Below are 16741 nucleotides of genomic sequence, written 5' to 3'. Positions count from 1 at the left end.
TTTCACTTTACAGCGTGATTAAACAATGTTTAAATCCATTTAATTTTAATATTTGGCCACATGCAGAAACTTTTATTTTGAAATTGCGATGTACAATACATGGCATATTTAGACATAGTTTGATGTATTCTCCTGTGTTGGCAAAGGTTTATAAATTATTTACATTACAAATCTAGTGAGATAATGCACACTGTTTTTCCAGATGAACGTTAAGCAATTCAAATTCACAGCATATGCAGAGGAAGAGTTTAGCCCCTTTCACACATACAGTCTTTACTGGTAAATTACCGGTAAGTTACCATTAATAGATCATGTGTGAACAGGACCTTTTCAAAAATCCCGGTAAATTTGTTCTGGCAATCATATCGTTTTATGGAGATGACATGATTACTCTGAGCTGTTTACAAAGCTCCGCTGCTTTATTCTTTAATGCTTTATTTAAAGCTTCCGCTGAGTTATTCTATGTAAATATGCACTAGATGGACATCTTTGACCATTGCGCCTCGCAGCTTTTTGTTGCGGTTCTCCAATCATCAGGGCTGCGACTCCGCAATTGGATACTATTATGCGCGTCTCGTGTTTATAAGAGCAAAACATTCTGATTGGCTAGTAATGTTAGTTTGGTCGAGAGTGAAAGCTGTGCTCCTCTCATAACATTGGTAGGCGAACTCATGGACTCGAAAGTGATATCAATCAACAAGATTTTTTTTAAAATGTAGGACTATTTTTTCCGCAGTCAAACGCTGCATGCCGGAGATCCGGCATGGTGCCGGAGAACTTTAAGCCCTGCATTGATATTTTATATTGCCAAAAAGGCAGTAAAGGCCATGACCTGGGAGCTCGCATAAAAATCAGATTCTCTGAAACAAATTTAGAGAAAATGTATGAAAATAAATAGCTTTTTAACCAAAAACTGATTGCTATTACTCACTGTTCACTATTTATGGCAATATCTTCCCTTCTTCGCTCATGCTCTGTGTTGCGCAATATCCCAGATGGAAAACAAAAATACAGCTCCTAAGAATCATCACTGTGGAGAGCAAACTATGAAAAAGTCCATGCAAATGAACACACATCTTGTATATTTGACTAGCAACTCTTTGCATATTTAGAGATCTGAAGACTCATCCACTGAGAGTAGTCAAATACTTGTAAAGCAGTTTGGCTTGGTGTGCTCCTCGACAAACACAACGTCTAATTGTTTAGAATGGATCAAGTATCTCAAAGGGCTTAAGGGGGGGTTGGATAACAGCTGCTAAAGAAAGCAGCCAAAGGATGATGGGAGACACTGAAAAAGCTTCAAATCAGTGTTTGGGGAACAGATATTCTCATTGGGAGATAAAGTGATGTTTTATTGCAGGATTTGGATGGTAAACTCTCTTATAGGTGTTTTAGCTCTGATATAACTGTCTTTGATGGTTCCTTTCAATGTGAACTTTTAAAGGGGATAAAGATTAGGAAGGAACAGGAACTTTGAGGACATTGGATATTATGAGGCAACATGGAGTAAGGTGTCAGTAAGAACAAACTGAGATGAGAAAACCAGATTTTGGTTTGCATTGAGAGGGATCTGGCATGAAAATAACCCCCTTTGAATCCCAAAAACAGGTGTTGATCTTGATAGAAACCCCACTGTGGTGTCTGGAGCATGTTAGAGTCCTGTTAACACCCCTCACTTCCCATAGGCAAGTCTAGGACAAAGTAAAACTTGAACATGATCCTGGGTTAGAAACATCTAGAAGGCCAAGAAGATGCCATAGCCATAAACAAATAAAGCCCCTCTCAGGTTCGCTCCTGATTGTGGACAGTGCCAATCGCCAACGACAAGCTGCAGCCTGTAAAAATGGTTTTCATGTTGGTGGGAAAGGCGAGATCGGCTGATCCCCAGATTTAGCTGAGATCTCAGATGTAGATATTCAAGAACGCTCTTGAGATTTCACCCATTTTTCCTGAGCCACCACAATTTGCCTTGGTTCTTAATGCTCCTTCATTTGGCCCGCAGAGCTTGATTGCAAAAAGAACTGAAATGCAACTGATAGAAGGATTCACAGTGCTCTCGAGAAATTGAGATCAGTGTCCCCTTTTCTTTCGTTTCAGGCCTGTCAGCAGCTAGATGGTGAATGCAGCCCACAAGAAACCTGAGCTACTGACTGCGTTTCTGTTTCCGCCATCGTTGATCGAACCGCAGCGTAACAGATGACAGCTCAACTAGGATTACACAGCTGTAGTCAGTGTTACTGAGAAAAAGGCTGACAGAAGACAGGAAGTATTCCTCCACGATGCTCCCCAATAAAAGTGAGAGGGAAAAAACAATAAACCTCTTGTGCTTCACAAATTAGGACAAGAATATTGTCCCAACCCCCACTGTTTATAAAGAAGAATTTACAGGCTGACAGCTGCGGGACCATCTTAAATCATTTGAAAGGATAGCTTGCATTTCATGCAGTCTCTGCTCATTTTGTGTTCTGGATGCCTTATTAAGAACAAAAGGCAGAAATATTTCTCTTTCAAAAGCTCAAAATCATTGACAAACTCAGTGTGCATTGTTTAAAATGGCACTGCCCACTTGGTATTAAAGGGATAGTTCACCTTCAGTTGCTGATCCACATTGACTTCCACAGTATGGAAAAAAAGTCAATGGGGACCAGCAACTGAAGGTGAACTATGCCTTTAAGTAAAGTATCTTTGATTTGAGACAAATCAGTGAGATATTTACTGTATGTACTCTGACGTTTGAGGAGGGAAACTGTGAGAGTGATTGGAAATGAAGAGACACAATCAAAATTAAGATGTGTGTAAGCATGAGCCCGTTTTTGGACTATGACGGGACTTGTATGCTTAAGATTAGATAGCATTGTTCGCATGCACTGTACCACTGCATGACCACACTCCACCCCCACAGAAATCAGATAAGGGGAAACTGTGTGTAAATGAGTATTTGTCTGGTCCCATTGAGAGAGTAGCAGTTCAAGTCAACCACAGCTCTCAGGAGATGAGGTGTGGAAGTGTTTCCAAATGGATGAAGAAACTTGGATAGACAAAAAACGAGATACATTACAATTTAAAAACTCTAGAAATGAAAGTGTCGCCAAATAGATGAAGAAACTTAGATGAAAATTGAGATGCATATATAAAACAAATTAATAAAAATTGCAACTAATTTAGACTATAAAAAATTAGAAAAAATTTTGAGTTTCAAGTGAATGAAGAAACTCAGATAGCTGAAAAATAACACACATCATATATAAAATAAATTACATTTAAAATCTCTACGAATTACAGGAAAAAATGTTGAAGTGTTTCCAAATGGATGAAGAAACTTCGATAAACAAAAACCAGTTAAAAAAAAACAAATGTAAAAAATATTTATAAGTTATTTTAATTTGTTTTTTTATTTCTAGAGTTTTTAGAGTTGGAAATATCTTTTTTTTTTAAAGTGACAATCATATAGAGAACATTGTGTGTGATTTTTCCATTTCCTCTTCACAACTGCAATTCTGAAACATTGCTTCCTTTATTTCTCATATCTGCTTTTGTGTTTAGTGGGTTAATGATAATAGCATGCCTGTGACATGGTAGGGGAGGTATTTGATGTCTCGACACTCTGTGTGGGCCATCTAGACTCACCACTTGGAAGAGTTTGCCCTCTGTGGCGGCAGTGAGAACCATCTGAGGTTGGAGGGCTGAGTGGAGGTAGAAACCATTCACTGTCACTGTGCTTCCTCCACTGTGGACACACATGCAAAAAGCAGAAAAACTTTATTCACTCAAAGCAAAATTATTCACTCTTCCATTTTAACCCCAACTTCAACTACATGTAGCTAAATGTCGGCTGCAGGGCTGACCTGATAAAGGAATGCTTGGGCTGGACGCTGGAGATGTGTGGGTTCTCATTGTAGGTGTAGCTGACAGGAGCTTCACGAATCACTCCATCATTGTGCAGCTGTACCTTGTGTTGGGATGGTGATGGCTGAGGTGGTGTCCGACATGTCAACATTGTGGCTGAAATACTGCAGAAAGGCACACAGAAATCACACACATAGAAAATGTTTTAAATAGACATATATGCGTGACAGTGGTGATTGGCTCGTGAACAAATCTCTCTTTTTCACTTCCATTAATTGGAAAAATGGCTATGATGCTTAAACATTTTCTGACTTTTCGTAGATTTGTAAAGAAAAAAAATTAAATTTATTTTATTGAAAACTAGAAATTAAATGTTTAAGAGTTTTTTTAAAATGGAAGAATAAACTTGTATAGATATATAAACCTCTGCAGCACACAGGTAGCGTTGCCCACGGTAACCAGTTGCATATTTCCACTATCCAGGAATGAACCCATGATAGTGAGCATCGTTCCGCCGGACTTAGGTCCAAACTCTGGGAAGATCTCTGTGATGACTGGGTTCTAAAACAGACAAAATGTTGTGTTAGTAAAGTAAAACTATATTACACGTTAAAAATCTTTGCCAGAAATCACATGCATCATATTTGGATGGATTTATTTATTTTTTGCATCATTCTAGGTAGCCCCAACCAGAGTAGAGATCTCATTGGTCCAAAATCCTGCTCCAAAGTCTACATATCTATATAGTACATATTACACAAACATGCTATTTGGTTGATATTTTGTGACTTTACAGCAGCATTTTGCTTACAGTACCGATAGAAAATGCACTTGATGGCTAGTTAGGACACCGTGTAACTCTAACCCAACTCCAAAAAGGTGGGAAAAAAAGAATAGAATAACATCCTTGGGTCCTTGTGCACTATGAAAACCGCAATACTGGAAGAAAGTCAAAAATACATTACTTGATACTGTGTGTAGAAACACTTATACTGTGATTTGTGAGGATTCTTACCACAAATGAGAAACCGTCTTTCTGGGCCTGTTCCTTGCCACTGCGCACCCTGACCACAGAGTCAGCGCTGGATGCGTTCACGTGATCTACTCCGCAGACCAACCTGACATACAACACAAAGACATAAACATCTCCCGCCACAAAAACAGCGAGCAAGACGTGGTTGTAAACCAGTGGAGTAAGCAGGCTATTAGTCTACGCTAATTTAATGATAACCGTACTACTCGGCAGAAACTACACAGGAGCTATTCTCCGAGGGAATTTCTCCATTCCTCTCACAATAGGAGGGTTGTAGGGTGGTATGTCCGGGGGCACAAAGCTCACGAGTTTTGTGTCTTAATGGTACGAAAGTTTGACATGGAAGGCTGAGATGCACAATAGTGCACTTTTGCAAACCAATTTAATGTTCTGCAGGGTTGCAACACGAGCACTATGTTGAGAATGTGACCTAGCGTGTTTTTGAAGTTGTATTTACATGGAGTGTAAGAGGATTTGCTTACATTCATGTATAAGGTTTATATATTTCTATATCAACTTACCGATTATTGCTACTGTCTTTCCTTTCCAATTTACACTTTGTTCCAGCAACCACCACATCAATGAGCTTGGTATCAAAGCGATCTTTCTTACTGATACCAAAGTTTTTGCCACAGATTGTCACGTTGGTGTGGCCTCCGAGTGGAGCAGAGGAAGGAGAAATCTAGAAAAAGAAAGAAGAAGCTGTGAGGTCAAACTGTGACAGTATTTTTCTTTCAGTGTCTAAACCTCCTGCTGTGTTTCTTTATGCCAAGCATTTTCTCTGCTCATGAGGTTGGTAACCACCGACAATAATTTGTTTTGGTTGTATGGACACTCTGAAGGCAGGGAGTCTTCCAGTAAATGGTGACAGAGACCAAAAACTGAGAACAAAGAAACTTTCCTGTTCCTTTGTGCTTTAGTCTCTCGATTTAAAAGTGCTCTTTAAGTTGCTTGAAGGTGAAGTGTGTCATTTTTTTAGTGGTAAAATACTTCACATATCCCAGCTTAACATGCTCAGACAACTGTAAGTACGCTGTTTGCAGGTTAATAAAAAAATAATAAAATAAATATATTTATTTAAATATGTATTTATTTACTTAAATATAAAGTAAATAAAAATTTTATTAAATAAGCAAATTTGTTTACTTAAATAAATAAACAATAAATAAGCAAATAATGTTATTGGTTTTTATTTAAAAAATTAAGTTTACTTATTTACTTAGAAAATAAATAAGTAAATAAAGTGAAATAAAAAATAAAAATAAAAAAATGTTATAAAATTAATTTTTATTATTTATTCATAATATGCGTTTAAAATGTGTTTTCTGAGTGTCCTGTTTCTGAGATGTTAGTTCTTTATTGATAAGCAGATGGTGTTGCTTTGAACACATGGAGGACAAGGCCTCATTTAGGCTTGGAGTTAATAATTAAGTGTTCAGAGCACCACTTATCATAAGCAAAGAGATCTTACACAAATACAAATATAGTTCTGGCTGCTCTGCAGCAATGCATGAATTTAGAGAAGGCACAGAAGGGCAAACAAATCCTTTCTGATATTTAGAATCAATTTACGTCTTTAAAAGAAACCAAGAGGTCGTTGAAATCCATGCTTATCCCTGAAAATACTGCAAAACAAAAAAAATCAATGAAGGTCAGAGTTTCGTATGTGCTCTCTGTACTTAGAAAGCACTTATTCTATTAGCTATGTGCTATTAGCTGCTTTAAAACCATGGTAATGTTGTTTGTGATGGGCTGGGGTGGTTACCGTGGTGATGAGGAGGGGGCAGGAGTCCTGGATCCAATGGGAGGGGGAGCACTGAGGAGCCCTCGTGCAGCGATTGCTGGTCTTGCACCATCCGCAGCCCATGAAGGCTGGAGCCAGAAGACAGGAGCTACAAGTCCACAACTGTTCACATCCAGGACCTATCAGAGGAACCTTAGAGACCTGAGGAACATGATATTACATTTTAAATTACATTTATTAATTTAGCAGATGATTTTATGCAAAGCTACATGTTGACAACGTTTTTCAGAGGAGGTGACTTACTTACTGAGGTCTCTTTGTTTCTCTATTGCAGTCATACCCTGTTTACTATATCAGTTAGCCTTAAATCACCAATGTGTTTGCTATCTATTCACAAGTGATTTTCCTGAAAATGTTTGACCCGTTTCCCAAAGACATTTTTAAGAATGGCCGTATCGTTCACCTTGTTTCCTGTTACCAACAATAAGGAGCCGTCATGACGCTGTGGAGACAGTAGGGCCATCTCGGAGGACACAGGGAGAGTGTCCAAGCGGAAATCCACATGCGGCTCCGTCTTGCCAAAGCGGGAAACCACCACCTGTGGAGGATGCCAGCAAAAATGGGTGGCCTTTCACATCAAAAGCCTAAACGGTAAATGCAGGACCTTAATAGAGAATGTGCATGGTTACAAAAAGACCTCAACAGCATGCTTATCGTTTACTGGAGTAAGTCTGCATTCCACATTGGTGATTAAATGCTGCTATATAATGATATAAACCTTGTGGTTCTGGTGTAAGCTATTTATAGAGGACACGATTTGGATCAGGTCAACAGTAGGTCTCATGACATTGGTCTAACTTTTCATAAAGTTTTTTCCATATAAAGGAGTCCTATTTAGGGACCATTAAGATATTATGCAGTATGACCTTATTTTCATGACAAAAAAAGGATATTTTACCTATGAATCTAGTAATTGATTTTATTTTGTAAAAATAAAATAAAATATAAAATCAAATCAAATCAAATAAAAAGTATAAAATCAAATAAAAAATAAAAATGGGGGAAATATGACATATATTGATTCACCAACATAATGCTGGCACCACTTACAAAACTTGAGCTTGACCATTAAGATATTTGTCAGTGTGACCTTATTTTCATAACAATTAAGGGTATTTTGCTCCCAAACACAGTAATAGAAATCTTTTCATCATTTTTTAAAAATAAAATAAAATAAAATAACTTTTTGCTTATGATTTTGGGGTGAAATACCACTTCCAAAAATGTGAGATTATACAAGATCATATTCCTGAAAAACAAACATGAGCTCACTGCATGAGCTGGAGTTTATGCAAACCCATTATTTTTTCCTTCCAGGTTATAAAACATTCAATTACAGATCATGTCTGGAACTTTCCTTGGGAAAGAGGAAGCATCAAAGGAGGTGCAATCCAGAGGCAGTCTTTGTAAGGGGACAGCCTCTGCTTTGCTATGGATACTGTAATAACCAGTGTCTCTGCCTTTCAGGGTAAAAGATGACAGATTGAACTGCGATGACTGCGGTTGATGTCAAGGAGTGGGAACAGACAAAAGCTTAGGCCCGTAGGCAAGTGCAGACGTAAAGACCTCTGTCTTTCTGGCATGTTGGGAGGTGTCAGAACAGTGGCTCCATCCACACACCTGGACTAACATTTATCATGGTTACATTGCAATTACAGGCCTCCAAGACAGCCTACATCTGAATAGTGCTTGTGCTCCATTAGCGATCAGTGGATCACATCATTAATAGCCCTGGGCTTTGAGCATGGGGCATCTGGTGGTGGAGAGTATGTCATTACTGTGGTTTTAGTGATTTTAGGATGGTGTGCGTGACATATCTCCATCTCACTCAATATAGTGCACTAATGTGACTCCTTTTCTGGTCTGTTTTAAAAGACCAATCTTTAGTAACATATCAGATCGGACTGTAAAAAGTGGCAATGTTCAGTTGTTACCTTAAGGAGCTATTTCTTTCAGGAGTTATTTCTTTTTTATCTTTCACTGGGGCAATACAATGTAGTCAGAGCAATTCACAACATTATTTTATTACATGAATAAAAGCAGTTGATTTAGGTGCTGTCACGTATAGCATTTTTTTTTGCATTACCTGACAATATACAATGTAGTCCATGCAAGCTCTGCAAGTACAGATTTACAGGAACACAAGTTTCCAAAACCTCCTACAGTGTGGGAGGGAAATTCCTCTGGTCACATACTGTATATCTTTTACAGACATTAAAACATAGTCTGCTATATATAGTCAATATATGTTTATATATACAGTATATATATACAGTGGGTACGGAAAGTATTCAGACCCCCTTAAATTTTTCACTCTTTGTTATATTGCAGCCATTTGCTAAAATCATTTAAGTTATTTTTTTTTCCTCATTAATGTACACACAGCACCCCATATTGACAGAAAAACAGAGAATTGTTGACATTTTTGCAGATTTATTAAAAAAGAAAAACTGAAATATCAAATGGTCCTAAGTATTCAGACCCTTTAGTCAGTATTTAGTAGAAGCACCCTTTTGATCTAATACAGCCATGAGTCTTTTTGGGAAAGATGCAACAAGTTTTTCACACCTGGATTTGGGGACCCTCTGCCATTCCTCCTTGCAGATCCTCTCCAGTTCTGTCAGGTTGGATGGTAAACGTTGGTGGACAGCCATTTTTAGGTCTCTCCAGAGATGCTCAATTGGGTTTAAGTCAGGGCTCTGGCTGGGCCATTCAAGAACAGTCACAGAGTTGTTGTGAAGCCACTCCTTCGTTATTTTAGCTGTGTGCTTAGGGCCATTGTCTTGTTGGAAGGTAAACCTTCGGGAAAAAGGATGTGATTAATCAGATTAAAAATTTTAATCGATTGACAGCCCTAATAATATATATATATATATATATATAAACATATTTAATTTAATACTTATTTAAATTTAATATTGTAATAGCAATTTCTGTTATATAAATAATATATTATTTTAAAATTATAATACTATTAATAAATTGTCAATTATTTATAGTCTATACATATAGTCTATATAGTCTCTTTCTCTCTCTCTCTCTATATATATATATGTACGCAGATCAAAAAATATATAAATACTAAAATAATATATTATATAAATAGTAAATTATATTTCTTTTAAAATTTAAATATAATTATTCTGTGTCTTTGTGCTGCACAAATAAAATGTGCTACATTCATGATTCCAAAACAAGAACCCAGAGCTAAAACTTGGCAAGTTTCACGTGGCCCACAAAGTTTCCAATAGCATTAAGCCATGAAAGGATTTTGAGTCCCAGAAGCGACCAAGCTAAGCCAGGCTTAATTAAGCCAGGCATGGCAGAAAATGGCTACAAATGGACCTGTTATTGAAGGAGGAATGTTACGCACTCTGGGGAAAAATACACACTGCGAAGCCCTAATAAATGTGTGAATTACAGCTCATTGTGTATGTAAGGGAAGTCCTGCTCACAAACACAAGGCAAGGTGTTGAGTTTTTCTCACCGAGAGTGTGGCAGAGTGGGAGCACTTCCTCATACAGAATAAGGACCACTGGGACTGCTACTGCCCCCCCCAACCTTTTAAAAAGCTTGTGGGGCTCTTGAAACTTTCATTCACACAATTACCCACTACTCACTCGCATTCCATATTTTATTCAACTTCATCAGTCTTTCTCACAATCTTTTTTTGCATTCTCATTGTCAAGGCCTCTTAAACACTCACCCACTCTCTGTCTTTGAAAAATCTCCCACTCAAATGGGACAGCTGGACTAGCACTCACCCCTTACCAGGCCTCAACATCCAGACAAAAGAGGCGAGAAATAGTTGAGAGGAAAAAATTTAAAAAAGGAAGAGAGAAAGAGAGGGAACGACAGCTGCAGCCATTCCAAGAAAATGCCATGCGAGGACGTGTCATCGAAGCCCAGTGCTTACTATTAACTTACCATTCGGTTTCTCCGCCACGCTTCCGTGCAGCTGTCACTCTTTCTCTTGCCACTCATTTTTCAAACATCTTCCTGTGGTATTTACAAAATACCATAAGTCTCTATCTAAAACTTCTGTGAGCAAATAGTCTCATTTTTGGTGCTCAAGCAGGACAGATTCAACATTTGGGTCGGTGCCACTCCTGCACAATGAACATGTTGCGAAAACATTGATAGGCAAAGGTTCACCTTGTGTGCTTTTAAATTGGAGAGTTTGTACAGTGCTGCTCAGAGGTCAAAGGTGACTCAAATGCAAACAGGAAAAGACCATATTTCCCAACCTGCCACTGGCACCTGCATTTTCCTTCATTCGGAGCCGTTTTCACTAGTCACATACTTACATCCCGTCTATTTACATGCACAATAAAACAGGGAAATAGTGTTGGCAACAACAGGACTTTGACAAAAAATATATTCGGTTTTAATTTTAGATTCTGCAAATGCGTCACCATTTCTTTTCCCAGAATTAGGTCAGCCACACTTCTTCTAGCACTACGACACATGCTGAACTCATAAGTTCAATCTAAATGCTGACTTGCTAATTCAGACATTATGTAAGTTTAGCTTTAACAGTAAATAAATAAAATACATTTTAAAAAGAAGCAAAAACTAACATGGCTCACCTGGATGACACGGCCCTCAGCTGTGCCTAGGCTGACCACAGTGTGGTTTTGGATGGGTACCACAGCTATGGAGGTGAGAAGAATGTTCCGGAAGCGTCCGTGGAAGTAGTCCCGACGCGGGTTGGTGCTGGTAACCTCCAGCCGGTAGCCTCTTTCATGTTTGCCACAGCTGAAGGAATCTCCTGCAAAGCTCTGGTAACAAAAACAGAAACACACTGACAAGTTAGACAAGTGGTATTCTACCTGCCAACAAGCAGAAGCTCTCAATAGCCTATTGGTGTGGATGAATTCTGCAGCATTGCCATTTTTCCAGAGAATTGGCCTCAAGTTCACCATGCCAAATGCAATTTATGGGTTAGATACTTGTGCAAACGAGTGACTTAGGCCCCACACAGTAAAGCTCCATCTAAGCTCGGCATCTACCGTTTCATCCTGACCAATGCAGTTGCATGTTTTCCCCCATGGTGCTTGGATCATCCTTGCCGCATTCTGACAGCTGTGCTCACAGATGGCAGGAATTCATGGGAAACTGTGAGGAACATTGGGCTTGCTGTTGCTCTGTTATAGCTCCGATTGTGGCCAGCTTTGTTTGGCTGGGATCTCTACAACCTGTGGAGTTTTGGAAGTTTCAGAGAGGCTGTATGGTCCCTAGGATATTAAAGAGGCCATATTCATAACACTTCTGTAGCATTTAATTCTTTCCCCCTAAAGTACACTTATAATGCCGAAAAACATTTAGAATTACAATTTACATGACTCTCAGAATTAAAATCTATTTTTGTTACTGTACCTTAAAGGCTGTTTTGTATATGTACTGGATTGTATGATGATCTCTGTTATGATTGGTTGTACCCGCATAGTTCGCACTGTCATTCATCAGGGCAGTCCAAATTGATTAAACCAAAATAGGCACCGAGGGAAGGAGCTTTGTGTTGTGAATATTAGATAATCTGTCAACTTATTATTTCAAAAGAAAAAAAAAAGCCTTTTTTCCCCTGACATGCCCCCTTTAAGAAAACTATACTTACATTTTTACTATAATTAAAGGGATATCTCAACTTTTAAAGATAAACCTGTCATCATTTATTCATCTTCATATCATTTCAAACCTGTATTATGTTCTTCTGTGGAAGAAAGGAGAAATTTTAAAGACAATCTTGTCCGCTTTTCTCAATATAATCAAAGTGAATGGGGATGTCAAGCTGAAAAATGATAAAAGTCATCATTTAAGTACCAAGCTTTGCGTGAGAGACAGACCACATTTTAAGTCATTACTCCCTGATAGTTTGGGGTAAGATTTTTTAATGTTTTTGAAAGAAGTCTCTTATGCTCACCAAGGCTGCATTTATTTGAACCAAAATAGAGTAAAAATAGTAAACAAAAAAAATTTAATTCAATTTAAATACTTTAACTTTATTCCTGTGATGGGAAAGCTGAATTTTCATCAGCCGTTACTCCAATCTCCAGTGTCACATGATCCTTTAGAAATCATTCTAATCTGCTGATTTGCTGCTCAAGAAACATTTCTTATTATTATCAATGTTGAAAACAGTTTATATTTTTTTGGAAACCATGATACATTTTTTTAGATTTTAGATTTTTTGATGAATAGAAAGAACAGCATTTGTTTGAAATATTCTGTAACATTATAATGTCTTTACTGTCAATTTTGATCAATTGAATGCATCCATTCTGAATAAACATATTTATTTAAAAAAACAACAGTAACCTTTTGAACAGTAGTGTAGATCAGTCCAGTAGTGTAGATCATTTGTGAAAAAATCATTCAGAATGTAACAACTGATTCATTAAAAAGATCTGACTCAAAAGAATGATTCATTTATGAATTAAACTTCTCTCATGAGCTCTCAAGATTGTTTCTATGATTTTCAAGAATAATGGCTTAAATTTCAGTTCCTCACAAAACGAGGTCTTGGAATATAGTGCACAAGACATATGGACTACGTTCATGATAGACAGCTTGACAGTCCTTCATTTTCATTATATTGAAAAGATCAACCTTTTGTGTTTCACAGGAAAAAAAAGCCTTATGGGTTTGAAGCGTCATGCGAGTGAGTAAATAATCATAAGATTAAAAGGGACAGTTAAAGGAACAGTTCACCCAAAATGCATATTTTATTATCATTCACTCACCTTCATGTAATTCCAAACCTGAAGACCATGACTTTCTATATTCTATGGAACATAAAAGAGGATATTTAAAAAAAAAAAAGTCCACAATGGTTACCAAAACTGTTCGGTAGCATTTTTCAAAACATCTTTTTTATGTTCTGCAGAAGCAAAAAAAAATCATACAGATTTGGAATGACATGAGGGTGAGTAAATAACGACCAGGTTAGGTTTAGGTGAACTATTCCCTTTAATTATCATAGTTTATCCAAATACAGTTAGAGAGTAACCTGAAAAGGAACAGGGCACCTGCGAACTACACAGTGGTCAAGCTCAAAGGGTCACAGACCCTAGTATGAAAGTTAAGAAGTCATTAATAATTAATGAAACCAGACCCTGGCACCACAGGCCATGACTAAAATGTTGGAGTAGAGAGAACAGGCAGTTAATGATTAACACCATGCTCACTCAAACTCTTCTCAGATGGTGTTTTGTTACACTGTATGGTGAAGGCACCCTGACAAAAACACTAAAAACACACCCATGAAAAATCAGACAGGCATTAAAAGGACACTCCATTCTGTGCCAGAAAAGTTCTCACTCTTTCTACCCCTCTTTCACTGGCGATGTGAATAAGATGCATGAGTCAGTGGCATGACTGCGGTTGCAGCTTCATTTTGAGGGCATGTCTCAAAGGGCTGCTTTGAAGATGCGGAGAACAATACAGGTAGACGATAAATCAGGCCGAACGAGCGCTGGACCCTGCTCTCATTACAGGGCCGAGTGGGATGGCTCAGAGGCACAGAATCAGTATACAGGTGAAAAAGCCAGCGAAAACGATGGGGATTACAGGCCAGCTTATCCCAACCCCTGGAGGCAGAGGAGGACTTCTGCTTATTGAGGGAGCGACAAAACAAGAGACAGTGAGACACATGTAGCAAGAAGCGGCCAGGGAAATCATCCAAATGCGTACAAGCCTGCCTTTGATGTGCCTTCAGCAGGGCACGTTTACTTTGCCGGGTTATATAAGCCCACTGCGATCCATCATAATGGCCGAGCTGCCACGTATTTCAATAGGACTTGCATAAGGATGTGTAAGAAAGCACCGTGGTTTGGAATTGATTCGGGGGCTCTCTGAAGCCTGACCTATCAGCAGCTGCGCACACCCCTGAGAGCCTGCTTTAGAGGAAGAGAAAAAAAGGTTTGTGGGGTTATTTTCATAGCAAATAAACTTCACGTTTCGCCGTGTGTTTGAAAAGGAAGACATTCCACCACTTAGCTCATGGTATTTCAAGGATCAAGGGTAGAAATGAAAAAAACCTAGACAGTGTTTTGACAAGGTTCGGTTGCTCTAATCCCGAGGCTCCTCCAACCACAGAGTGTCTTGCAGGGTTGTCGAAGCTTTGCTCTCATCATTTCTCGCTTCACTTATTAAAAGGAATATTCAGGGTTCAACACAAGCAACACTCAATCAACCGCATTTGTGGCATAATGTTTATAGAGTGCTGCAAGGGTGATGTATTTTTGTAGGCCAACCCTGAAGTTAGCATTACCCTGGTTCCCTCAACAAAAAGCTGATAGGACTTTTCCATTGGCTTTTGGATTAATGGAGAAAATATACTCGGTAAAACAAAAGTTTAGGATTCTCACATGCTTTGTTCATAAAGACAATCTTCAAAAATTAACACAACGCATGAATTTTGAAGCCTAAATACAATTGACACAAGTAAACAGCTAAAATTAGGCTATAATAAACAAACTATACCATGATCGCATGACTTCAACGTCACCACCACTAAGCTACCGATAACTCTTTCAATCTTTATTTGAAATCTATGTCATAGAAGAAAACGTGAAAATATCTTGAGCTTGTGTTAACCACAGACTTTATATCACGCATTTAACCCCAAAAATCCCATTTTAAAAACACTGAATTCAGGACAACGGAACCAGAAGTGCAAAACTGCTCATTTTAGGGTTTCAGGACTCATTCCTGCAGCACTCTATACTGATTAGAACAAAAATAATTTCAACTTGCGCCAAGTTTTCTTTTAAAAACATATTGAGGTTACAGTAATGTACTGACAACAAGAGTAAATAGGGCCAATGTTTGGAGGACACAAAACTTACAATTTTATGAAAGCACTTGTACATGCATGAATTTTTCGATTCAATTTTTAAAATTATTTGACCTGTAAAGCTGTTTAAACCAACACTGAGTTAGCAAGTGATTTTATCACACTAAAATAGTGTTAAAATGCATGTTGTTTACATCTAGTGGTTATACTATTGAAATAGTACTATTGATTACTTTAATATTTATGCATAGGCCCCATTCACTTCCATTGTAAGCTTTAAAGAAAAGCAGGAACAAATCCAAAATAATTTTTAAAAACATTATGCCACAAGTGCTGTCAATTGAGGTCAACCTGTACTGAACCCGGAATATTATTCATAGTTCAGTATTTTGAGTATTATTTCAAAGAATGCAGAAAAATATCCCACAAAAAATATCCTGCAAGAATGGCAGGGCCAGTGCGTAGCTCCTCTTTGACACATTAAGCAGCTCTCATTGTGTGCAGCACAATGCTGAAGTGACAGGGTTACTGTGCCCCACCTTTGGTGCTTTATAGCTTTGTAGCCTTTGGCGTCACCTCCAAAAGGCTTGATATGAGTGAAAGAAGATCTGTACAACCAAATGTCACCTTCACAGACTTTCTGTTAACCCTCTGGCCCCGGTACAGTTGCGACCACTTACAGCGTACATGAAGATTTCTGGAACGTCACTGCTCCACGCCGCCACCCATCAGCTGCTTCTTGACGAACCTGTGCATTTAAACGGCACATCGCAAAGCAACCCGATTCTTGTGTTTATGCACCTTTCTTGGATTACTGGGTCGCGAAGGTCAGTAGTCTGGGGAGAATTAGAGAAGCTGACAATAATGTGGGATTAGAGGCTGGCAGTCACCATGCAGTCCTGGTGCCTGGCTGCTGGTGTGTTAATACCTGTGGACTTCTGTGACGAACACTTCAACCCTCTACATTGCGAGTAAATCACTCGCATATGCGACTAAATCTTACTCTGGGCGACTAAATAATGTCTAACATTAGCCATTGGCTAATAAATTCTTAGATTTTACACGCCAGTATGTGTGTGAGAGGCGTTCAACACAGATTTTCACTGATAAACACGCTGACTGAACGCTTGAGAGTTTCGCTCTCCGTCAAGCGATCTGTACTATTTGGATGCGCTCAATGGATCATGTCATGTACTCAATGGATGCGCAGTATGTAGCACGCAGCGCACCTGTATTTGACGTACCGTAAACTAGTGTGAAG

At 38.4% G+C, this 16741-nt stretch overlaps 1 protein-coding gene across 3 annotated transcripts in view; it reads right to left on the bottom strand.

Annotated features, from left to right (window-relative positions):
* LOC107716667 (hepatocyte growth factor receptor-like) overlaps positions 1-16741 on the bottom strand; it is a 55690-nt gene that overhangs the window by 15607 nt on the left and 23342 nt on the right. For 2 of the 3 annotated variants that reach the window (XM_016523170.1, XM_016523172.1), the window contains exons 3-10: positions 11273-11464; positions 7087-7221; positions 6645-6824; positions 5401-5561; positions 4862-4964; positions 4271-4407; positions 3846-4013; positions 3628-3727 (exon numbers count right to left, since the gene is read on the bottom strand). In XM_016523170.1, the coding sequence (XP_016378656.1) occupies positions 3628-3727; positions 3846-4013; positions 4271-4407; positions 4862-4964; positions 5401-5561; positions 6645-6824; positions 7087-7221; positions 11273-11464 (1176 nt within the window). The remainder of the gene's footprint in view (positions 1-3627; positions 3728-3845; positions 4014-4270; positions 4408-4861; positions 4965-5400; positions 5562-6644; positions 6825-7086; positions 7222-11272; positions 11465-16741) is intronic. The other variant, XM_016523171.1, reaches the window with a different exon arrangement.

The sequence above is a fragment of the Sinocyclocheilus rhinocerous genome, unplaced genomic scaffold, assembly GCF_001515625.1.
Source record: "Sinocyclocheilus rhinocerous isolate Xijiao unplaced genomic scaffold, SAMN03320098_v1.1 scaffold1201, whole genome shotgun sequence".
NCBI classification, from domain to species: Eukaryota; Metazoa; Chordata; class Actinopteri; order Cypriniformes; family Cyprinidae; genus Sinocyclocheilus; species Sinocyclocheilus rhinocerous.
Note: the sequence above shows the minus strand (reverse complement) of the source record. Positions and strands in the feature narration are given on the sequence as shown.